At 47.2% G+C, this 19,603-nt stretch overlaps 1 protein-coding gene across 4 annotated transcripts in view; it reads left to right on the top strand.

The window, feature by feature from the left end:
* The window catches only part of PTGES (prostaglandin E synthase), a 27,151-nt gene extending 8,306 nt beyond the window's left edge, over nt 1-18,845 (top strand). Inside the window, exons 1-5 of one of the 4 annotated variants that reach the window (XM_085325284.1) lie at nt 11,875-11,945; nt 12,467-12,502; nt 12,587-12,653; nt 14,619-14,701; nt 18,571-18,845. In XM_085325284.1, the coding sequence (XP_085181410.1) occupies nt 12,606-12,653; nt 14,619-14,701; nt 18,571-18,820 (381 nt within the window). In that variant the 5' untranslated portion in view covers nt 11,875-11,945; nt 12,467-12,502; nt 12,587-12,605 and the 3' untranslated portion in view covers nt 18,821-18,845. The other 3 variants (XM_085325283.1, XM_085325281.1, XM_085325282.1) reach the window with 3 other exon arrangements.
* The last annotated feature ends 758 nt before the right edge of the window (nt 18,846-19,603 follow it).

A 19,603-nucleotide genomic window follows, 5' to 3' on the forward strand; every position in this document is an offset into this window, starting at 1 on the left:
CCCGGTGTATTACCAGCCTGGCCTTTTCACCCCTTGCTGCTGCAGAGCTGGCTCTGCTCCTGCACAATCATAATTGCCTCTGAGTTCTGATTTCAAGGTCTGTGTTGTGCAAGATGAATAATGTACAAAGTGGAAGTGATAAAGCTAGTAGATGGGCTATCAGGTTGCACATGGATGCTGGCAGTTAGACTCTGTTTTGACTTGTAAACTAAACACTCATGGTGTAGCCATCCTCTGTGGTTTAATGATTAGATCTGGGGACTACATTTGGATTTCAGGGGTCTGGCAGAATGCTGTCACTCAACTCTGAACAACATGGGGTAAGTCACATTATCTGTGCTTTAGATTCCTCATCAGTAAAATAGAGATGCGGTGAGACTTGGATCTCACCCATCTCAATCTTGCCTTTATTTCCCCCCCCCCCTTTTTTTTTAATTGAGCCCAGAATCTGAAATTGGAGACTGTTCCTGTTTGGCTTTGACTGGGCTCCAGTCTGGGGCTGGGATCTGCCTTATGGTTTTGTTCTCCAGGCTGCTTTGAAGCAGTTGGAGTAGAATAGCTCTCACGTGAGCCTGTCTGGTTTATGTGGCAATAGTTCTTATTGAGAGGACAAGAAATAATAGGTAAAACTCTAGCCTACATTAACGTCTATCTTAAAACTTGATTTCTGTTGCAAGTAATAGCTTGAGGATAAAAATCGAGTGAAGGACATGAAATTTAAATTTGATTAAATGTGGAAACATTATGCTTAACATAGTAGGGCAGGATTACTACAGGAGAAAGTGTTGTAAGATATGAATAACACTGCCCTTACTCCAGTCATGGGCTCTCTGATGTGGCCAATGGCTTGTATTTCAGCCAATGTACATAAGGTGGTGTTATTAACTAGACATCCTCATCCCATGCTTTGGGACCCTTAGGTGAAAGAGCATTTAAGTGTTCAATAGCTTTGGGGTTGGACTAGAATCAGATGCTGTGTTTGGCTTGGGGTTTGCAAAACTAAATGTCCTGCTCTTTCCCACGTCGTCTGTGGAAGAGCAGTAAATACAGATCACTAAAATTAGTCTTGCACAGCAGCTATTCTGAGTKGCGCCTCTGTTATTCCTGCTTCTCTGGCTCCAGCTCATGCCTGAATAAAGACCTCTGCCTGGTTTTAATCAGCTCTAGCAGTTGGCTTTGAGGAACRAGGAGATTCACCAGGAGAAAGTAATTATTTGCTGTTGTAACAGGTTTGTCCTCACAGGCCAAGCCTGACTGCCTTTGGAGGATCGTAGAGGTTACAGAGCTGAGCTGGCTGCAAGGCAAGAGAAGGGCACCAGGCAGCTTGCCAGCAAAGGCTGAAGGAGAGCRATGCCTCCTCAGGCTCCCAGTTAGTTATAAGCCTCTGAGGGGGTCTGTAACCAGAGAACAACAGGCACCAGGAGCCTGCAAACCTTGGCGCCAGCAATGAGATCTCCTGATTTGAGCTCTGTGTTGATCTGAGAAGGGATGTGGTGGTTTCAGCCCTCTAGATACTGYAGTGAGGAGGCTTCCCAGAAATTGCCCAAGGCCCATCCATCTCTGTGGTTTGGAGGCTCTCAGCAGAGGACAGCTCAGGCGTCTCTCATGTTTGGTGACTAACTGTGGGGAGTGCAACGTACTGCTTGTTGGTGGAGGTCTGGAATGTGACAACCACACATCCTAGCTTTTCCTCCCTYGAACTCTCCATCCTCCCCTAGGCTCAAGATCAAGCTTTCCAGCCCATTTCTGACCTGTGTGTTGTCTCTTCTGTCTCTGATGCTGAGGACAACTGTGAAGAAACCACCCAGGGGAACATCTCTTCAGACAAGTTCTGCAGTCCAGAGTGAAACCCTGAGACGACAAGCTATTGTGCAACTGTCTCAGTGAAACAATGGAGGACTTACGCAGCCAGCTGGAAAAAAACCTTCTTTGTAGGGCCTGAGGTGGTCCCGCTGCATGTAGCCTTTTGTTGTTGACAGTCTCAGGCTCATTTTCCAAGGAGGGCAATATTCTCTACAGCCTGTCTGTGTCTGTCATTACAGAAGTATCACCCAGGGGTAAAACTCTGCCTTACCAAGGTTGGCCACTCCTTTATTGGGGATGTCACTTTGATTCCACACTAACCTTATGCAAAATGAATTCACCGAACCATTCCTGACTGCTCTCCATTTTGCTGGTAGAAAAAGTGTCATCCTAGTGTTTTATAGGTTCTTGCTGGATTGGTTGGTTTGTTTTACTGCAAAAAACCTGAAGAATCTAGCAGCAAGTTTTAAAATCATCTAAGTTTATGAGAGTTTGGAAAGAATCTTCTTGTAAGTTATAAGCATGAACCTGAGTGGCTGCAAACATACACTTCAGTCAAAGCCTATTTGAGTGCTGCAGTACAGGGGGAAAACATCACACTGTAGAGGAGCTCCTTTTTTGGCTCCAGGCTGGTTCTGTAGATTGGACATTAAAGAGTTCTTAGAAACAGGCAGATAAATTGTCATAGCAAGGCTGTAGGCACCAGCCCTGCTCCCATCCCTGCGTGGTGCCTCATCACGCATGCTGAGTGGCTTTCCCAGTCCCCTCGCTCCAGTTCCCGGGCTCTGCTGGCCACATACAGGCCGTTCCTCCTGTGCACTGGGAGAGGCATGTCTGTGTCTGTTTTTGTGGCGGTACGAGGGATGCGTCTATTGACAACAGATCAATGAACAGTTGTTACTAGGTCTAAGTGTTGGGAAATATATCCCTTTGTTTTATGCAGGGACAGATGAATAGAGTGATGAGTTGTATTTAATTATATTTAATTATTTCACTTTTGCAATGTCCAACTGAAGTGCTCTGTGAGGACCAGTTCATTTTATGCCTCRTGTGAACAAATAGGTAAATGTCATTCCCATACATTAGATACAGAGACAGATTCATCAGTGTTATATAAGGATGGACGGTCAGGAAGGAGTCTGAAAATGTTGGATTCTTTTTCCAGGAGATACATTGTCTAATGGGGAGGAAAATGGACTCTGCTGTGAATAGGAGATTGTGTGCAGGACTTTAGTTTCCAGCTATTGTTAAGATGTATATTTGAGAGCTGGGAACCCTGTGGCTAGCAGTGATTTGGGAAGGCTTGAAAACAGGGAAATGGAAGTACTCTAAAAAGACTAATGTTAGATCTATGGTAATAGCATAACAAGCGAGGATACCACGTTGGAGAATATAGAAAGGCCCCAAAGGAATAGAGGTGAGCTAGCCAGATCTATGGCCAGATGGCTATAGCGTGAGTGTCCCAGGTCTGTCTTCTGTAAGAACATAGTTGGAATTCCTTCATCTTGGGAGTAGCCCCTCTGGAGTACTAAATAACTCAGTGTGGAGTCATCCTAGACCCCTCAGTGAGGACTGGTTTGCCCAGGATGCATCAGTGTTTTAAAGACAAATGAGCTATCAGGAGGCCAAAGGACAGTTGGAGAGTAAGGAGTGAAATCAGTTGGGAGTCGCAGGCTGGTCATCTGTTTGCTTCCATGTTGGAGGGAAATAAGAAGGTATGACTAGAATAATCAAAAACATTGAAGAAATTGCTTTTGAAGAAAAGAGAAAGAGAATGGGACTGTGATAAGGTTGAGTAATTTCACAGCCAGGTACCAAACAAGGAGTGGACTAAACCAAGTTGAGCAAGAACTGCAATTCTTCCTGAACTGCTGTTTCTCTCTCCATGAAATGAGCAAGAGGGGAAGCAGGTCCTATTAAAAAATTATTATTATATTTTGTCATCTTAATTTGTGCTTCATTGTGGAACTCATTGTCCCAGGAAGTAATTTAATTTTAACAGCTTGGAAAGTGACTTGACACATATAATTATCAAGAGTTAGATCACCTATGACAGCAGCTTCTCAGAAAAGGGTATTAAACGTTGTAATTCAGAGTTTGAATTAATCCCTTCTGAAGGAAGGAATTCTGAAGTCCAGTGACTTCTGAAGACTCAATGAAGCGTTGTGTATGGGGTCAGGGAGCCTCAGTCCATTGCTAACAACCACAGGGGCTTGTACCACCTTGAAAATATGGTCGTCCTGCATCTGATATGGCCAGGCAGGCTGCCTGCTCCTGTTGAAGATACTTTGCAACAGAGCTCAGAGGAGACAGGAGTTAATGCTTCCCACTCCCTCCCACCAGCTAACGCACACACAAACCTTCCTGAGGGTACTGCTGTGTGGTGCTGTTCTCTACACCCTTCTGTCCTGACTCTCCTTGTGGGATGGCTCTAATCCTGCTAATGTGCCTGGGGCATCCCATAGCCTCCTCTCTCTATGCCATGCCACGGCTGCCAAGCTACACAGACGCTGCTTGTCTCCTGCTAGTAGGGGAGCACTTCTTCAATTTTGGCTGAGTTGGCTGCACTGTCAACAGAAACGTGTTGTACCAGACAGATGCATTCTGCTGCTCTGTAAATATTTGTAATGAGAACGTATCTCCTCGCAGAGGATTGCACAGTGCAGTCATGGTTGCATAAACATAGGGTGAAGCAGATTTCTGAGCACGTCATGGACACGCGGATGTAGTCTGCAAGTCAGGAGACTAATTGAAGCATGGGACCCAGGCAGGTTCCTAAGGAGTCTTGCTAATAGATCATTTGGATGGGGAAGAAATCTTAGAACAGCTAGTCCAAGCATCACTGCTTGTGGAGGAGCTTAGAGAGGCCTCTCTACTTCTTTGCTCCATCATTCAGGCCAAATTCTGGTCTTGATAGAGTCAGGGGAATTGCTCTAGAAGGTAATAGGGGCCTACATTTCCTTCCCTTTCTTTGCTGGGGGTTTGGAAAATATGCACTGATTATATTTAACTTCCAAGTGCAATGCACACAGCACTGCGTAGGGCATGTAATCCCTGCTCTGAAATCCTGATGTCCAGACATGAGCCTTTAGGCTTCATTCCCTTCTTTTTGTCTGCCACTTAGCAGTCTGGGGACATGACTGTAGCCTCGATCATGCTCTCTGGTCCCACTGCTGTGAGCAAAAAGGCATTTGAGAAGACAGAACAATAAAAAAACTTCTAGGCGATAGTACTGTAAATAACAAAGCTGAATTGCTCCCTGCTTTACATGCTAATTAAAGTGAGGATGTATTCAGCATTCAATATGAAAGAGTATTTGTTAATAATGCCGGAGTTTCTACGTGGACTACTCTTTTTCTGGCTGCCCAAATGCAGTCAATGTAGTCAGTGCTGCTGAAGCAAGCCCAAAAGACACACTGGGTATCTCTTTTAGCAAAGGGAAGAAAAAGGGAAAGTTTCAAAATTCATCTGGATCATAACTCTGAGTTCATTAGTGACTTCATCCAAACTGTAGGAAACCTCAAAACACTGAGAAACTCTGACTTCTCTCTGAGTCAAGACTCATTAGTATGAGGGCCCTGTTTGCTACTCTTATTAAAGGAGCAGCAGGGCCAGAGCAAGGACTGAAGCTGGTTGTGAGGGCCCAGGAATTTGATGTCTGCTGGTAAAGCTGCTCTTGAACAGAGCGTGGGGGAGTGCTAGACCTTAGTTTAATGGGAGAACAGACTATCCAGCTAAGGTGATGCAAAAACAGCCCATTTATGAAGAGTAATCCAACCAGCCTATTTTCCTCTTTGACAGGGTGACTGGACGCATGGATGAGAGGAAAGAAAAGCAGAGGAGGAACAGGTATGATTTTAATTTTTACTTAAGCATTTCACAGTATCTGTCATACAATTTTTAGTGAGCAACCTGGGAAAACACTGTCCATGAAAGTCAATGAGCAGGGAGTGCAGAGGTCCTTGGGTGGTTCATGTTGGCTTGCTATAAAAGGAGGACTGCCCAGCTAGTATCCCTTGTCTCCTGCTGGTACCTTGCTCTGAGAGTGAAGAGCATTTAGCAGAGATCAGCATGATAAGAGGTTTAGAAAACATGACCTATGAGGAAGGGTGGGAGGAACTGATGCTGTTTAGTCTAGGGGTGATTGAGGGGAGACATAGAACTCAAGATTTTAAAAATAAGCTCTGTGTTTTGGAAAACTTTGTGATGGGTGAAGCTTTACAGCAGCCCATGAAGAAAGGCTCCCCTTAGAGTTGGTCTGTCCAGGATGGGGTCGCTGTTCTCAGTGAAGTGCAATGAAGCGCTGACCTTTCTGTTCCCTCTTGTGCTAGGTTTCCATGATGCTTTAAAATGCCTTTCTGTTGAAAAGGGAACTTAMAATGATTTAAAATGGGCAAGCTCTGAAGCCTGCTGTTCTTCCTGGACTTCAGGGCAAGGTTAATGGCCCAGGAAATGGGAGCTACCCACCTGCCAAAAAAATGTGCCTATTCTTAAGGTGGGCACCTCTTACCGCTGCTGGGTGAGCAGAGACCTGAGGATCAGCATAACATCAAATCACAGTCCTTGGTCAGGCACGGAAGAAGGGAAAGGCTGGCTGGGTTTGTTTTCTCCTTTTCTCTTTGGATCTCTAATCTGCTCTTGAATGTCAAGTCTCTGTAAGGCTGAAATCTAGGACGGCAGCTACGTTCTTTCTCAGCCCTTTTAGTGAACCAGTAGTCTTAACGCTATAAAACATTCCCCAATTCCTGTTCCTTTATAGCACAACATGCGGAGACAGAACCATACAGTATCCTTTACCTTTGCTTTCCCTAAAGAGTATCCCACCAGGGCGTCTGTAATTACTTTGCAGGTTTTCAAATGCTTGGTAAAGTCTAGAGAAGTGCTTCTCAATTTTGAAATTTTTGGCAGCAGGATTTGTTTCTCTTCTCTCCCATCCTGGCTAGGAAACTCCCTGTTTTGGGGCAGTAACATAAGTGGGTCTTGCCTGTTGTTTACAGCTGATGGGATCCAATTCTTAGGAAGACAAACACATCACGAGTTGCTGCAATGTGACTAAGTGAGAGAGATGCTGGCTTCACATGCCCCCACAAGCCCTCTCTATGTCTCCCACCTTCATTCCATGGCAGGAGCAGCAGTTATGGCTCTGCTGAAAGCCAACTTTTAAACTAGTTGGATTGCTAGGAGAAAGCAGGGAAGAGGAAAAGCAAATTCCTTATGCCTCTCTCCTCCAGCTGGGTTGCATCCCCAAACACACAAGTGCCGCGTAGCCAAGGAATTCTTTCCTCTTAGAGAAAGCCTGTGGGTGAATCTATGTAAGGCTCAGAATAAGAAAAAATAACATGCCTCCTACATGCTAACAGCCTCATGGCCTCTCTTTCAGCAAGTATCTCCTTGCTGGCACACCAAAGAAGGATGCAGTGACTCCCCCGCCAGCTATGAGATTATGGCAATTTGAGGCAGCCCCTAAGTATGGTGGAGAGGGAAGGAGAGTAGTGGGTCCTGGCTTGGCTGGGACCAGGGCAGCAGCCTGGGGAGGCAGGAGGGACTAGTGGATGGAGCTCAAGGGAGGAGACAGGAGGACGTGCCGCTGCCTCCCTCGGTCCTGGTCCTGGTCCCTGACCTGGGGCCGGCTGAGGAGTGGCAGCTTCCTCTGCTCCTGTTCTCTGCCTTAGACCTGCCTTTAGACCTGAAGCGCCTTAGACATCCAAGCCTTGTGCCTTCCCCAGGTCTTCTGCTGCTTTGGGCACCATACACCTGGTCTTTGTGGGTACAAAGCACTAATTGGGAGAGACTACTCATATATTCCTCATTTCTGAGGCCGCTCAAATAAATAGCTGCAGCCAGTGGAGTTGCAGGGGGAATGCTTTAAAATGCAACACAGACAAAATCTGTTTTGAGTTTTCAGAGAGGTTGAACCAGCCTGTTTATCTCAGGAGATGCTAATGCCAATGCTTTTGTTGTTGAATAAATTTTCAGTCTGTGGCCTCCTCCTGACCTACATGATGCAAAGAGCCTGGGAGTCTGGGGGATGGGAATTTGCACATAGAGCAATGGGGTTTCTTTTTCTCAATGGGGGGAAAGATGGTGCGTCATGGGAAGGGTTAAATCACCATCATATTGATGTGACCTTCTGTGCAGACTAAAGAGTACATAGGTAGAGCACATTTCTCTTTAATAAATAGCTGAACAACTCATGCCTTTACTTGAAAACATAGCTGTGTTTGATGAGCCAGAGCAGCGCTCATGGGCCGCCAGGTTTCCAAGGGCTGGGCACAGTAAAGGGGAAGCGATCGCTGGGGCAGGGCATGTCTTCAGGCAGGTAACAAGGGCACCAGTGCTCACAGTAGCATCAGAACAAGACAGGAATGTGGCTAAGCACTGCCTGAAGCCATGGGCTGAGCCACAGGCTGGGGGCAAGTAAAATCCTAGCTGTATTCAGGAAAGGGCTATGCATCTTCTCCACTAACAAGATGGAGCACATTGGAGAAGTGCTGCCCGCCTACCTGTCTCCTCCAGGCTGGAACAGTCCCCCGGGCTCTTTACTGGCCAGGCTGTGAGATGTAATTGCTCATTTGGGAAAAGTTTTAGGAGCAGAACTGTAATTGCTCAAGACAATTACAATTGCTGCCCTTTGAGATCAGGCTGGAGCCCAGGCCATGCCACCGTGGCATACATGTCCGTACCCCATTTCTAAGGATTTATTGCCCAACCATCCTGCTCATGTAGGTCCTGCTGCCACTAGGAAATTCCCCCACATAGCAATAGTGAAAAATAATACTGCTCTGGCTGTTATAGTACTTTAGGATAAGTCAGCTGGTTGAATAAATAACTCCCCATGTGGGAGTGGAGAGTGATTTTTATTCCAGAATTCTTCCAAATAATCCTTTCAAAGCAGGATCATTATTAAGGGCTTTTATTTTTAAGTACTTTTCTCAAGCCTCTCACATGAATTTTCATTCCTTCTGCCTGCCAATGTCCAGTTCTTACCTTAGCAAAACCCTTCATCTTCTCCCCCAAATTCTTGGGTCATTCTAACCTGATGACTAAATTTTCAATCCTTTCAAAGCCTGACTGTGATTCTTGTTAGTCACTCACACGTAGTTTAAGGTCATACTGTTCTTAGGATGCAGTCTTGTTCAAGTAATGGCTCTATCCTAGCAGAATATGATCCTTGTAGGAGGATCAAGTTGGTAACAGTAACAGCCTACTTCCACCTGAATTAATGGGATGGTTCAACATGTTCCTGGGAGCCAACACTACCCTGTGTCCAGGAAACCAGGAAGGTGAAATTCTGCAGTGGAAATGTCTGACACCATAGAAGGCCTCTGAATTTGAGAAATCAAGTGGGATTTGGGATCCCAGGAACGTTACATTTGCCTTCTGCTCCTCATCCCTATCCACCTCTGTGCTGTCTCAATAGACGCCAGCCCTCCCCTCTGGGGTTCAGCTCTGCATCACAGTGAAGGGAGCTGAGATGCATGAATATATAGAAGAAACAATTTCCTGTGCCCACTGTAGGTTTTTGTACACAACAGATTTCAAACATCACACACAATACACATGTCTAAGTCTGCTCTAAGGGCTTATGCCTAAACAAACTCTGTATTGATCACTCAATTTGATTCAAATTTGTGCCAGTTGCTGGTGCAAATTGTCCAGGGATTCCTGTCAAAACTTGAATAATGCTGAGGAGGACAAAGTCTATGTGTACGTTTCCGGCTAGCAGGAGAAGTCCTGGCTTGTCTGCAGGTGGTATCAAGCTTGCACATATTCCTGCTGCTCAGTGAGGCATGCGGGCTGCTTTGGAAGAAGAAGAAGACAGAAGAAGGGAAAAAGGACTCTATTGAAGAGCCTCTGGGCTGAATGCTCAGCTGGTAAAAACTGGAGTGGCTTCTTGGAGCGCATGGTTTGTTGGTGAAGGGTCCAACTGCCTGCGCTGGCTCTAGGCTCCCAGGAGAGCCAGATAAGAGGCTGCCTGAGAAAGTCTCACTTCCTGCTGCAGGGCTAGTCTGTCCCTTGCATCATCAAGGCCCTCTCTCCTACGGGTTTGCTCACAGAGAGGGGAAATGGAAACAAAAGGTATTTGGAATATGGCTTTGCCATGAACAGCTTCTGCTTGGCAATGGCAAAATGACCATTTCTAGTACTCTGTTTAGCTCCAAGGAAATGTGATTGGGACTTGGAGGCAGTCTGGTGGGAACACAGGGCTGGGCTCGAGGATGAATGCCCCAGCCCCTACTGCAGTATTTGAATCCATGTGGCTGTGAAGCAGCTGTGTCTCCTAGTACCCCCTTCTCACTCCCCCACAGAAACAGCTCGTTGGAGGCATTTGCGTCCTGCTTGCTGAGCACTGCGTTGGGCTCTGCTGGGACTTGTTCTGCTGCCTCTCTGACTCCAGGGTGACCAACCACGAGTATCCCGCCCTTGAAATTCAGCATTTAGGGTTTTTCAAAGGCTCTCTGCACATTTGGGACCTTGTGAGGCTGAGCCAGTGCGTGACAGTGAGAGGAACAGAATTTTGGGGTTTGCAACATTGTCCCATATGGACTCTGCAGAGCAACAATAGCAGAGGGAATTCAGAGGCAGATGTAAAGAATTTGCAGATCTCTGTCTGGAGAAAGATTATGTGCTTGAAGAGTTCTTCTAACTCTTAGCCCTGCCCTGCAGCAAAGGGTTGTGTAGACTGGCACATGGAAGTTCACATGGAAGGAAGGAAGTCTGGGCTGGATGGGTACAGGGGAAGGTCTCCTCTTGGCTGAGATGGCCAGAGCACGCAGCTTACATGTGAGGCAGACCATGGCAAGCAACAGTAAATGGGAGGAACAAAACCTCTTTCACAGCACTGATCTCAGGAGAGAATGAAGCAGCCTCATATTCACACCAGCACTCCGGACTAAAAGGCTCTCAAGCCTCCCTGGGCAGAGGGACTCTACCGGAGTCCCATTCCTCGGGACAGACCTGCCCTTGTGCAACAGAGTCTGTAACAACAGGACCTGAATGCTGGTCCTGGGCTATGTGTGATGTTTACATTTGATTACTCTAGTCCCTCTTGGAATGGCCATAATTGATCATTTTTGCCCGATAGGCAGTTAAAAAAACCCTAAAGAACAAAAATAATCCTAGAAGTACCAACACTTCAATAGGTTGTTTTCATAGAATCATAAGGTTGGAAGGGACCTCTGAAGATCATCTAGTCCAACCCTCAGCGTAGCCCCGTATGGGGATTGAACCCATGACCTTAGCATTAGTAGCACCATGCTCTAACCAGATCATCCTACTGTGTAAGTTGTCTGGTTGAGCGATTTTCTGTGGCTTGAAACAATTTGTTTTTCCCCCAAAGTGTCAGTTAATTTAAAAAATTGCTCAAATCCTCAAAAAATGTTCATTTTCTACTTAACCTCCAAAAGTTTTCATATGCCTGAAATAAGCCTATTTTTGCTGTGTAAAGGAACCAAACCTCAAATCCAGCCTTTCAGTATTAATAAACTTGGAGAGTATCTGCTTCTGCACTGCAGGCTTGCAGGAGGTTTGGTACTGCCAGCACTCAGGCCAGAACTGGGGAAGAAGGAGTTAAACCTCAGCATTCAAGGAGCAGTCTAGCTGCAGTCCTCTGTGCAGAGACTTAGATCTTCCTATTTCTTCACAAGTTTTCAATAGCTGGAAGAAGCTGGCTCCAAATTCAAATGCCACTTTCTAGACTGAGGATAAAGTTGTATTGAACTCCACTGATTCACTTCTTTCTTGGACGAAAGCAGCACAAACTGTATTAGGGGATGGACAGATTGGTTTTTTATTTTTGCATGCGGGTTTGGGCTTTGCGGTTCGCTACCTGCCCGGCTATGTTTCCAGGCCGGTCAGTGTGGAAGCTCTCCTTCCGGACAGGAGATACTCGGAGCAGCCTGGCAGAACATACAGCCCAGGCCCACAGGCCGCCCGTGTTGGTGGCGCAGGGAACAGCTCTGGCCCCTCTTACTCAGCAGGTGGCTGTGAAGGGGAGGGCGGGTTGCCTCGGCCACAGCCGCTCAACCAGCTCGCCAGCGCTGGGCGGGACTGGAGAGCACTGGGAGGGCTGGCACAGAGGGGTGGGCTGCAGGAGCCGGGAACAGAAGCAGCAGAGAAACCCAGGGCTGGATGCAGCTTAGGTAGGTGCCTACCTTCTTCCTGACTCCCCCTTCTTCCAATTGCTGCACAATTAATCAACTCATTAGCTGGGGGACAAGCAGAGCCTACACTGCTGGTGAGTGACTAATGATACTGCTGATGCTCTTTGCAGCTGCATTCTGCTGGGTACAAACAGAAGGAGAGGTGGGAAATGGGGGTATCGGTATTGTAGTGGGTTTTTTTTTTAGGGAGGGCGGGAGGTTGAGCTGTGGATGGGCTGATGTTTTCTGGGCCCCCATGGTCAAGGAGGTTGTGTCCCAGCTTGGGGAAAAACTCCCCATGGAGTTTTTTTCCAGTAGGCAGTGAGAAACAGAAACAGCCTGCAGCACGGAGCACGTTGCTCTTGGTTCCTCGATTTGTTTTTAGCTCGTTGGGAGTTCTGCCACATCATCTACTCCTGTCCGGCCTGAAGGGGAGTACTGGGGCTGTGGGCTTTCCATGAGAAAACAGTCGTAGCTTCTGTTCTGTTTAAACACTGCTGTTCCTTCCCCCTCTCCCACAGAGCCCTCTCATAGCCAAAGCAAGATCTCCACTGGCTGTAAGTGCTACAGACGACAGACCGTCTCCCCATCTTCCCAAAAATGATGGAAAACAAAGTGTTTATGTCATTTATGTTCTACAGCACAATCTTGATTTTAAAAATGTACGTTGTTGCCATCATTACGGGACAAGTAAGGCTCAGAAAGAAGGTAAGTTCCAGTTTCCTTTTCCTTTCTCTCTTTTTTCTGGCTTTTTCCATGGGTTTATGTTTGGCTTTTCTGCAAGTCCTTTCTGAATTTAATCCTATAAAGCCTGACAAAGTTTACTGAAGCAAGTTGAGTTTTATTCAACTTAAGTTGAAAGCAGAACTTGTTTTGTATCTGCAGCAGATAAATATCTTGCTTTTCTTTGGCTCTTTTTGTTTGTTTCTACCATCTGTAGCTTGATGTTTATCATTTCTGAATCCTAATCTAAATAGTAATTTCAGATCTAAACTGCCATGCAGGTGAGCTGCTTCTGGAAAGAAACTCTGTTTACAGTTAATTTGCTGTGTCTGGAAGGAAAGGAGAAAAATGAAAAAGATTTAAGAACAAATCATTGAATTGTGAGAAAGAATTCCTGCAGCATAGCAGAAAGCTTTTGTGCTTTCAGAGGCTGAAACCCTGCATGAATGCCCCAGGAGAACAGAAAGTTGCGGGAAGTAAAAACAATAGCTGGAGGAAATAATTCTTGGACACAGGGGGAAACACAGCGAGGGCTGGGAACTCTGACTGCAGTCAGTGTGCTAGGTGAATCAGACATTTTATCACCTGCAACCCAGACTGAACTCGTGGCAAAATTCAGCTGTCTACAAAAACTACTTAAAAGTATTTGCGGAGCTTCCAGCTTTATCAATGGAGTCGGAGGGAAATATTTGTGCTCTCAGACGTAATACAAAGGTGGATACTTTTGTGCTGTAGTATCATCAAAACTGATTGATTTGGCTTTTTACCTTGTGTTTCTGAATGATACGCAGTCCTGGGACAGTCTGGGCTTGTAGCATGATTAAAGAAAGTGCTAGGGTCTTTTCTAGGCTGCAAAGTCAACCTGTCTTGTGTAGCCAGGTCCCTGCAGAACAGCTTCTCGACATAGGTGGGGAGCACCTATAAAAATAATTTTTATTTGTGAGCTTAATGGTTTTGGATCTGATTACCCCAGGGCTTGTTTCCCTCACTAACTATTGTTAAAAGCCAGCCAGGGAATTTTCTGTCTCAGTTAGACGAGCTTATCTGTCACTTCTGATGATCTTCTGAATGCTGCATTCCGCATCTGCAAGCTCTGTGCTCTACTCCACAAGCGATCTCATGTGGCAGTTGGCAAACTCTCTTTTAAGGGGGTTGTGCAGAGAGACGTGGACTAGGATCAGACCTGCAAAGGAACCCTAGGAGCTCCCTTGAAGCCCTTGGTTTGGGGTCAGCTCTGTGAGCAGGGATGGGTTTTTCAGAAGTTCAGGAAAATGCATTGGGATATGCCAGGCCTAATCCCCAGGAACTTGTGTTTTGCCTCTGACATATTAGTGCAATTGCACTTGTGTTTTTGAAGGGTGAGAAGCAGTGGCTGAAATGTCTCCTTAGACAGGGAGAAATTCCTAAAAAGTTAGGGCCAAACTTCAGCCTGTAAAGCTATCAAAATTATAAGCTATCAGAAGGAGTAGGTTGATTAGAGTGGAGACTCCTAGCTCTGGCTGCTGCTAAGGCCTTCTGTAATAAATATAATAGATAATACTATCCTGACATCTTCTTAGCATGCATGCAACATCAGCTCTGAATGCTGTAGCCAAAGAGGTCTGAGCTTACAAACTGTGTGTGCAAACCAGATGAGAACCAGCGTAGGTGGTTATTCCACCAAGTATGTTGTGAATGGGCCAGCTGGACTGTGCTTCTGGCCTGGGAAGGGATCTGACCATCTCATAAGGCATGAAAGCGATCTCTGTTGTGCCATTCGGTGTAGTGAAGGAGTTAGGTCTGCAAGGGCTGTATTAACTCTGCCCCTCCCATTTGGGCTAGTACTTCATGAATTATTTTTTAACTCTGCTATTTTAAAGTTGCATGTAAAAAATACCCAAATCAAGCTCCTGTGCCTCACATTGGAAAGGTGTCCCCTCACACCCCTCCTGCTGCAACTCTGTCTTCCAGGCATTTGCTAATCCAGAGGATGCACTGCGAAATGGAGGCCTGCAGTACTACCGTGAGGACCCTGATGTGGAGCGATGCCGTAGGTGAGTGGCGGTGCTGGAATTCCTGCTGTGCTGTGATGCAGTCCCTCAAAGCTGCTGGCAAAGAAGCAATGAGAAGCTAAAAGGCTCATTAGTTAAGTAATTACCTAAATGGGTTGAATGGCTGGAGCTCCAAGGCAAGACCTCATACAGTGGGGCAGCTTAATGTTTAATGGGAGCATGGTGTGTGCTGAAGCAAAGAAACAAGGAAGGATCCAGGTTTAGGGTCCACTGGCCAACTCTGACATAGTTCAACTGTTCCTAGATACTGCAGTCTCCTGGGGACTTTGTCCTGTACCCCCACCGCAAGGCTCCTTGTGCCCTGTTCCAACAGGACTCTAAATCTCCCCGGCTTCTTGCACAGCTTGGATAGCACAACCAGGTTGTGACTGGTCCCAGTGCTGTTTGAGGATCTAGGAAGAGGCCAGACACAGTGGCAGTAACTTCTACCTTACTTAATTAGGTGATTCCCTCTCTTCCCTTTCTTCAGTGGGGCTCACAGTTCCCCAGGGTTAAAATCCAGAGTGTTTGAGCCCTGAGCTTGTACTACTGCCCCTGTCCCCAGAAGGAGTGTCCCCAATATTGGAATAGGTCACATGCATGGGGTGGTTATGCAAAGGAAATCAGGTATGGAACAGTGTCCTGTTGCTACAAAGCCCTCAGCTGCCATCTCTTGCTATGGGTGGGTGACAACACTGCTCACATTGAAGTGTTTCCAAGATTTGGTTTAAAAACAGCAAGTACCACATAATTCCTGGCCTTTTAGAGGGAGAAGCAAATGAGCTGTTCTCTTGCTAGTGAAAATAAAATAATGTTATTAATAATAATAATAACAACCCTCTTTTCATTAGTCAGAAAAGACAGACTTCCAAACAAATAAATTCTTGGAGCTCCAGCAAAGTCCTGAGGAAGGCTGGGATTTGCCATGGCCAGTTAGAGTACTCAGGGTGGGTCTTTGCTAACTTGTACCCAACCCTGGTGAAGACAAATCAAAACTCAGGTCTTTCTCCCAAACAAGGGTGAAGTAAGGTTTTCCATTAAGGCATTAACAGGAAGGATGGGGGCCACAGCACAGCTGTCGGGAGCTGCTGGGTCTGCGCAGGGTAGGAACAGAGCTGTGGACAGAAAGCAGGCAGCTATGATGTTTCCCCTTCGCCTTTTAAGGAGGCCTCTGGCTACATGTCAGCCCTGGAATGACAAGCTGCCTTTTCTTTCTTTTCTCCTCCCCTTTCTTCCATTTATCCTTCCAGCCCTGTTGAACCTCTGCCGTGGCTCAGGCCTTGGGGGTTTGTATTTGGTCATAGTGGAGTGAGCCAGTGGGGTGGCTGATAGCTGTCATCTCCTAGTAGAGCTGAAATCCGAAGAAAACATGTTCATGACCCTCGTTGTGATGGAGAAGACTGAGGTGCAGGGGGTTGTGGTATTACCAGAGGATGCGCAATGTCCTTTTGTGGGGGTGATGGGGATCTGAAAGGCCTTGAGGTAACTGTTCTGGCTACAAACAGCCAGTGCATCTGTCTCATGCTCCAGCAGAGCTGGGGTTGGGAACGGCTGAGGTGAAATATTTACCCGCAGGTGTAACCACTGACCCAATGGTTAACTCGTGCTCTGGTGTGGGAAAGGGGGCAGCAAGGCCTCTGCGCAGGGGTTACTGGAGCTCAGGCACAGTTCGTTTCGTGCAGCGCAGTGATGGGAACCAGCTGCTGGGCCTGGAGCCTCCGTTCACGTCCTCAGATATCACTGTGCGCAGGAGGAGGCTGGGGCCAGCTGGGTGACTTGGGCCTGCTGGGAGAGCCCTTTCCTGCTGCTCCTGGCACTGTTCTGTCGCTCTGGCTAGAGGCCAGTTGTGCTTGGGGAAAGAGCCAGAGCAATGGGGACAGAGTCACTCAGAGCCCTCCAACAACCTGGGTGCTTGGTGTTGGAAGTTTCTGACCCACACCTTTGGCAAACCTCAGTCTGATGAAATTGGCGGTTGCTGGCTGGGCTGTTGCCAGGGCAGATGCCTGGGTGTCTCCTCCATGATGAAGTTGAGTTCAGGGGTGGGAGAGGGGTTTGGAATATAACCCCCTCTCCTTTTTTTAAAGTCAGTTTTCAGCCAGGTCTGTTCCGGCCTTTATCTGTGCTAATGAGCTGTGACTGAGCATTGTAAAACTTCACAGCCATTTCTCTTAGCTTGCACAGAAGAGTAGCAAAGGCATCTTGGCCTGTGAGCAGTAAAAAGTATCTTTATTTCAGGGAAGAAATTTCTTAAAGTTTTCTCTGGACTTTGTGAACCCTTAAGCATTCTGTGGCACAAGAGTCAGGAAGCCAAGGCAATTCTGATCAGAGTTTCATCTGCCCTTCTGAAACCTTCAGAGACAGCAAGAGAAAGCTACAAAGCAGATCCTCGTTGCCAGGGCAGGTCTGTGCTGGGCAGTGTAGTGCCAGCTTCCCCGCAGCACGAGGGGACACAGCTCAGAGCTGGCTGCAGCCAGGCAGGTTGGCTCAGACCTTTCGAGGTGTGCCAGGGCAGCTGTGCCTGAAAGGGCTCTGAGAAGGCCATAGCAAATTGACTTGGCTGCAGCTGCTTGAGGTGGCTTCCTGCAGAAATTGACTCCAGCTGTGCCTTGCGTTCAGCTCCTGTTGGGCAGTGGTTTGGGGCTGGAGATAGTCTCTGCTGTGACTTGGAAGAGGTTGAGTCACAGGGGTGGCAAGGGACTGTTTGAATGCTCCCAGGGCATGCAGCAGGGACCACATCAAACAGGGAGGGGCTTTGGATGCCTACGCTCAAGCAATTGAGCCTTGTGCCTGTGTCACCCTCCAGGCTGACCCCATTTGTGCTGCAAGATCCACCTCCAGTGACCATGGCACAACCTTAGAGACCTCCAGTCAAGCCAAGGGGACAGGGCTCTTCTCTGCAGGCTGGAAATAACCTCCTGCATTGTAAAGAAACAAAAGAAAGAAGGACAAAGACATTGGGAGCATGAGAAAAGCTATGCTGCTTTGGGGACCAGTTTTCACTGGGGTGAAGTGGGTAGCAGGCACCCAGAGTCTCGTATCTACCCATCCATACATATGACAGGCTGGGGGCTGCTGTTGTAAAGAGCTGCTTTGAAGAAATGCTATTGATTTTACCTTGGGAGAGGAAGGGACACAAACTAAGCAAACATCATGATCTGCTCTTATTTTGGTAGCAGCAATGTGTACACATACACGCTGCCAGATAGTACCATCACTTTCAAATGGGCGGGTATTCAAGCAGAGCGTTCAAAGCACTGGCTTTGGCCCCATGTGTGTAAACAGGTCATTGCACAACCCATTTCACTGCTTTCACCCTTGTGTCACTATGGTGCAATTAAGTGATGCTAGCACAGTACGTGGGGACAGAGGGGCCTTTGAGCCACCTCTTACCGGTCTCCTTTGGATACACCTGCAAAGAGGAGCAAAACTCATATCCCGAGAATTTCTCCTTTGGAGAAAATGCAGGCTAGAGGCTGCCTTATTATTGTGTAACACGTACACATCTGGGGCCGTGTCATGCTGGCAACTTGCCAGCCTTGAGCTTTTCGCAGCTTTGCAGGGTCTTTGTTTTGCTTTGTTTATTTAAAAACTCTAACCCTTGAGCTGTCATCCATTATGGCAAAGGCGTCTCAGACACGCAGGGCAGCTTACTGCAAGCTTTATGAGCACAGCATCCCCTCAAGAAAGGCATAGGGTGTAAAATCTCACTGCTTATGTGTGTAGGGGGAATCTAACTCCCTTGGAGAATGCTTCCATCACATCCAGCAGAAGAGAGGGCTATCCACGCTCCTAGGGCTGGGCATTTTGGCTAGAAAGGATAAGAGACAGCAGGGAGGCGTGGTGGGAAAGAGCAAGCATGTTTCTCTTTTCAGGGCCCATCGGAACGACATGGAGAACATCTTTCCCTTCCTCTTCCTTGGAGCTGTCTACTCCTTGCTGAACCCCAGTCCCACAGTGGCCAGGATTCACTTCTTCATCTTCTGTGTGGGGCGCATTGTCCACACCGTGGCCTACCTTCTGCGGCTGAAAGCACCCACCCGCTCYGTGGCCTACAGTGTCGCCCAGCTGCCCTGCTTTTCCATGGCTCTGCAGATCCTCGTTGCGACAATCCCATATTGGTAACACTGAACAAAATTGGATGCTCAAACCTGAGTGGTGCTTTTTCAAAAGCAGAGGGCCCACTCATCCTGCTCTCTGCTGCTGCTTCAGCACACAGATTTCCCCACCTGGGCCAGATGTTCTCTGTGTGCGTGTCTGCACGTGCTGTAATAGGCTGCCAGTGAGGCAGCCTGCACTACAGGGATACACCATGCAGTTCTTGATAAAATCCCGATGTCTGCTTACTGTAGCTAGGCAGGGAAATCTACAGAGAAAGGGGGAAACTCTTCCTTTGGAGCAGGAAGGGGATCCTGAGGCAAGTTTCTCTTGGCCTTGCTATGGATGGGAAGGGTAAAAGCACAGGTATGGGTCTCTAGAGAAAGAGGTTTCATTGAAGGAAAGAAGGCTCACTGAGTAATAGGCCAGCCTCGTTTGAGGGCTGGGAAGGGGAAGATGTGCCCTCTCCCCGTGGTCAATAATACCCCGTGAATCAGAATGGAAAAGCCACAATGGTCCCAGCTGCTCTGCAAAACTCTTAGGGCAGGGGAGAGTCAACAACATGATAGTAACAGGGAGGTTTACAAAACAAAACTACCTACTTGTGCCTGGCTTTGGGGCCTTGTTTGACCTGCCTGGCCGTTTGKTTTTTAGGACAGTTTTGGTTTCCAGGGAAGAGAGGGGTTTTACTAGTTTTTGTATCCTTGTGAGAAGGCAGAAAGAGTCAGAGCAGGTGTCTGCCAGGAAGCGTAATATGGAAGTTTAAATCTTAGCGGTGGTGTTGTAAAGCCATAGAAGCGTTCATTACTT

This window comes from Rhea americana, unplaced genomic scaffold, assembly GCF_003343005.1.
Source record: "Rhea americana isolate MKP2758 unplaced genomic scaffold, rheAme1 scaffold_97, whole genome shotgun sequence".
NCBI lineage: Eukaryota > Metazoa > Chordata > Aves > Rheiformes > Rheidae > Rhea > Rhea americana.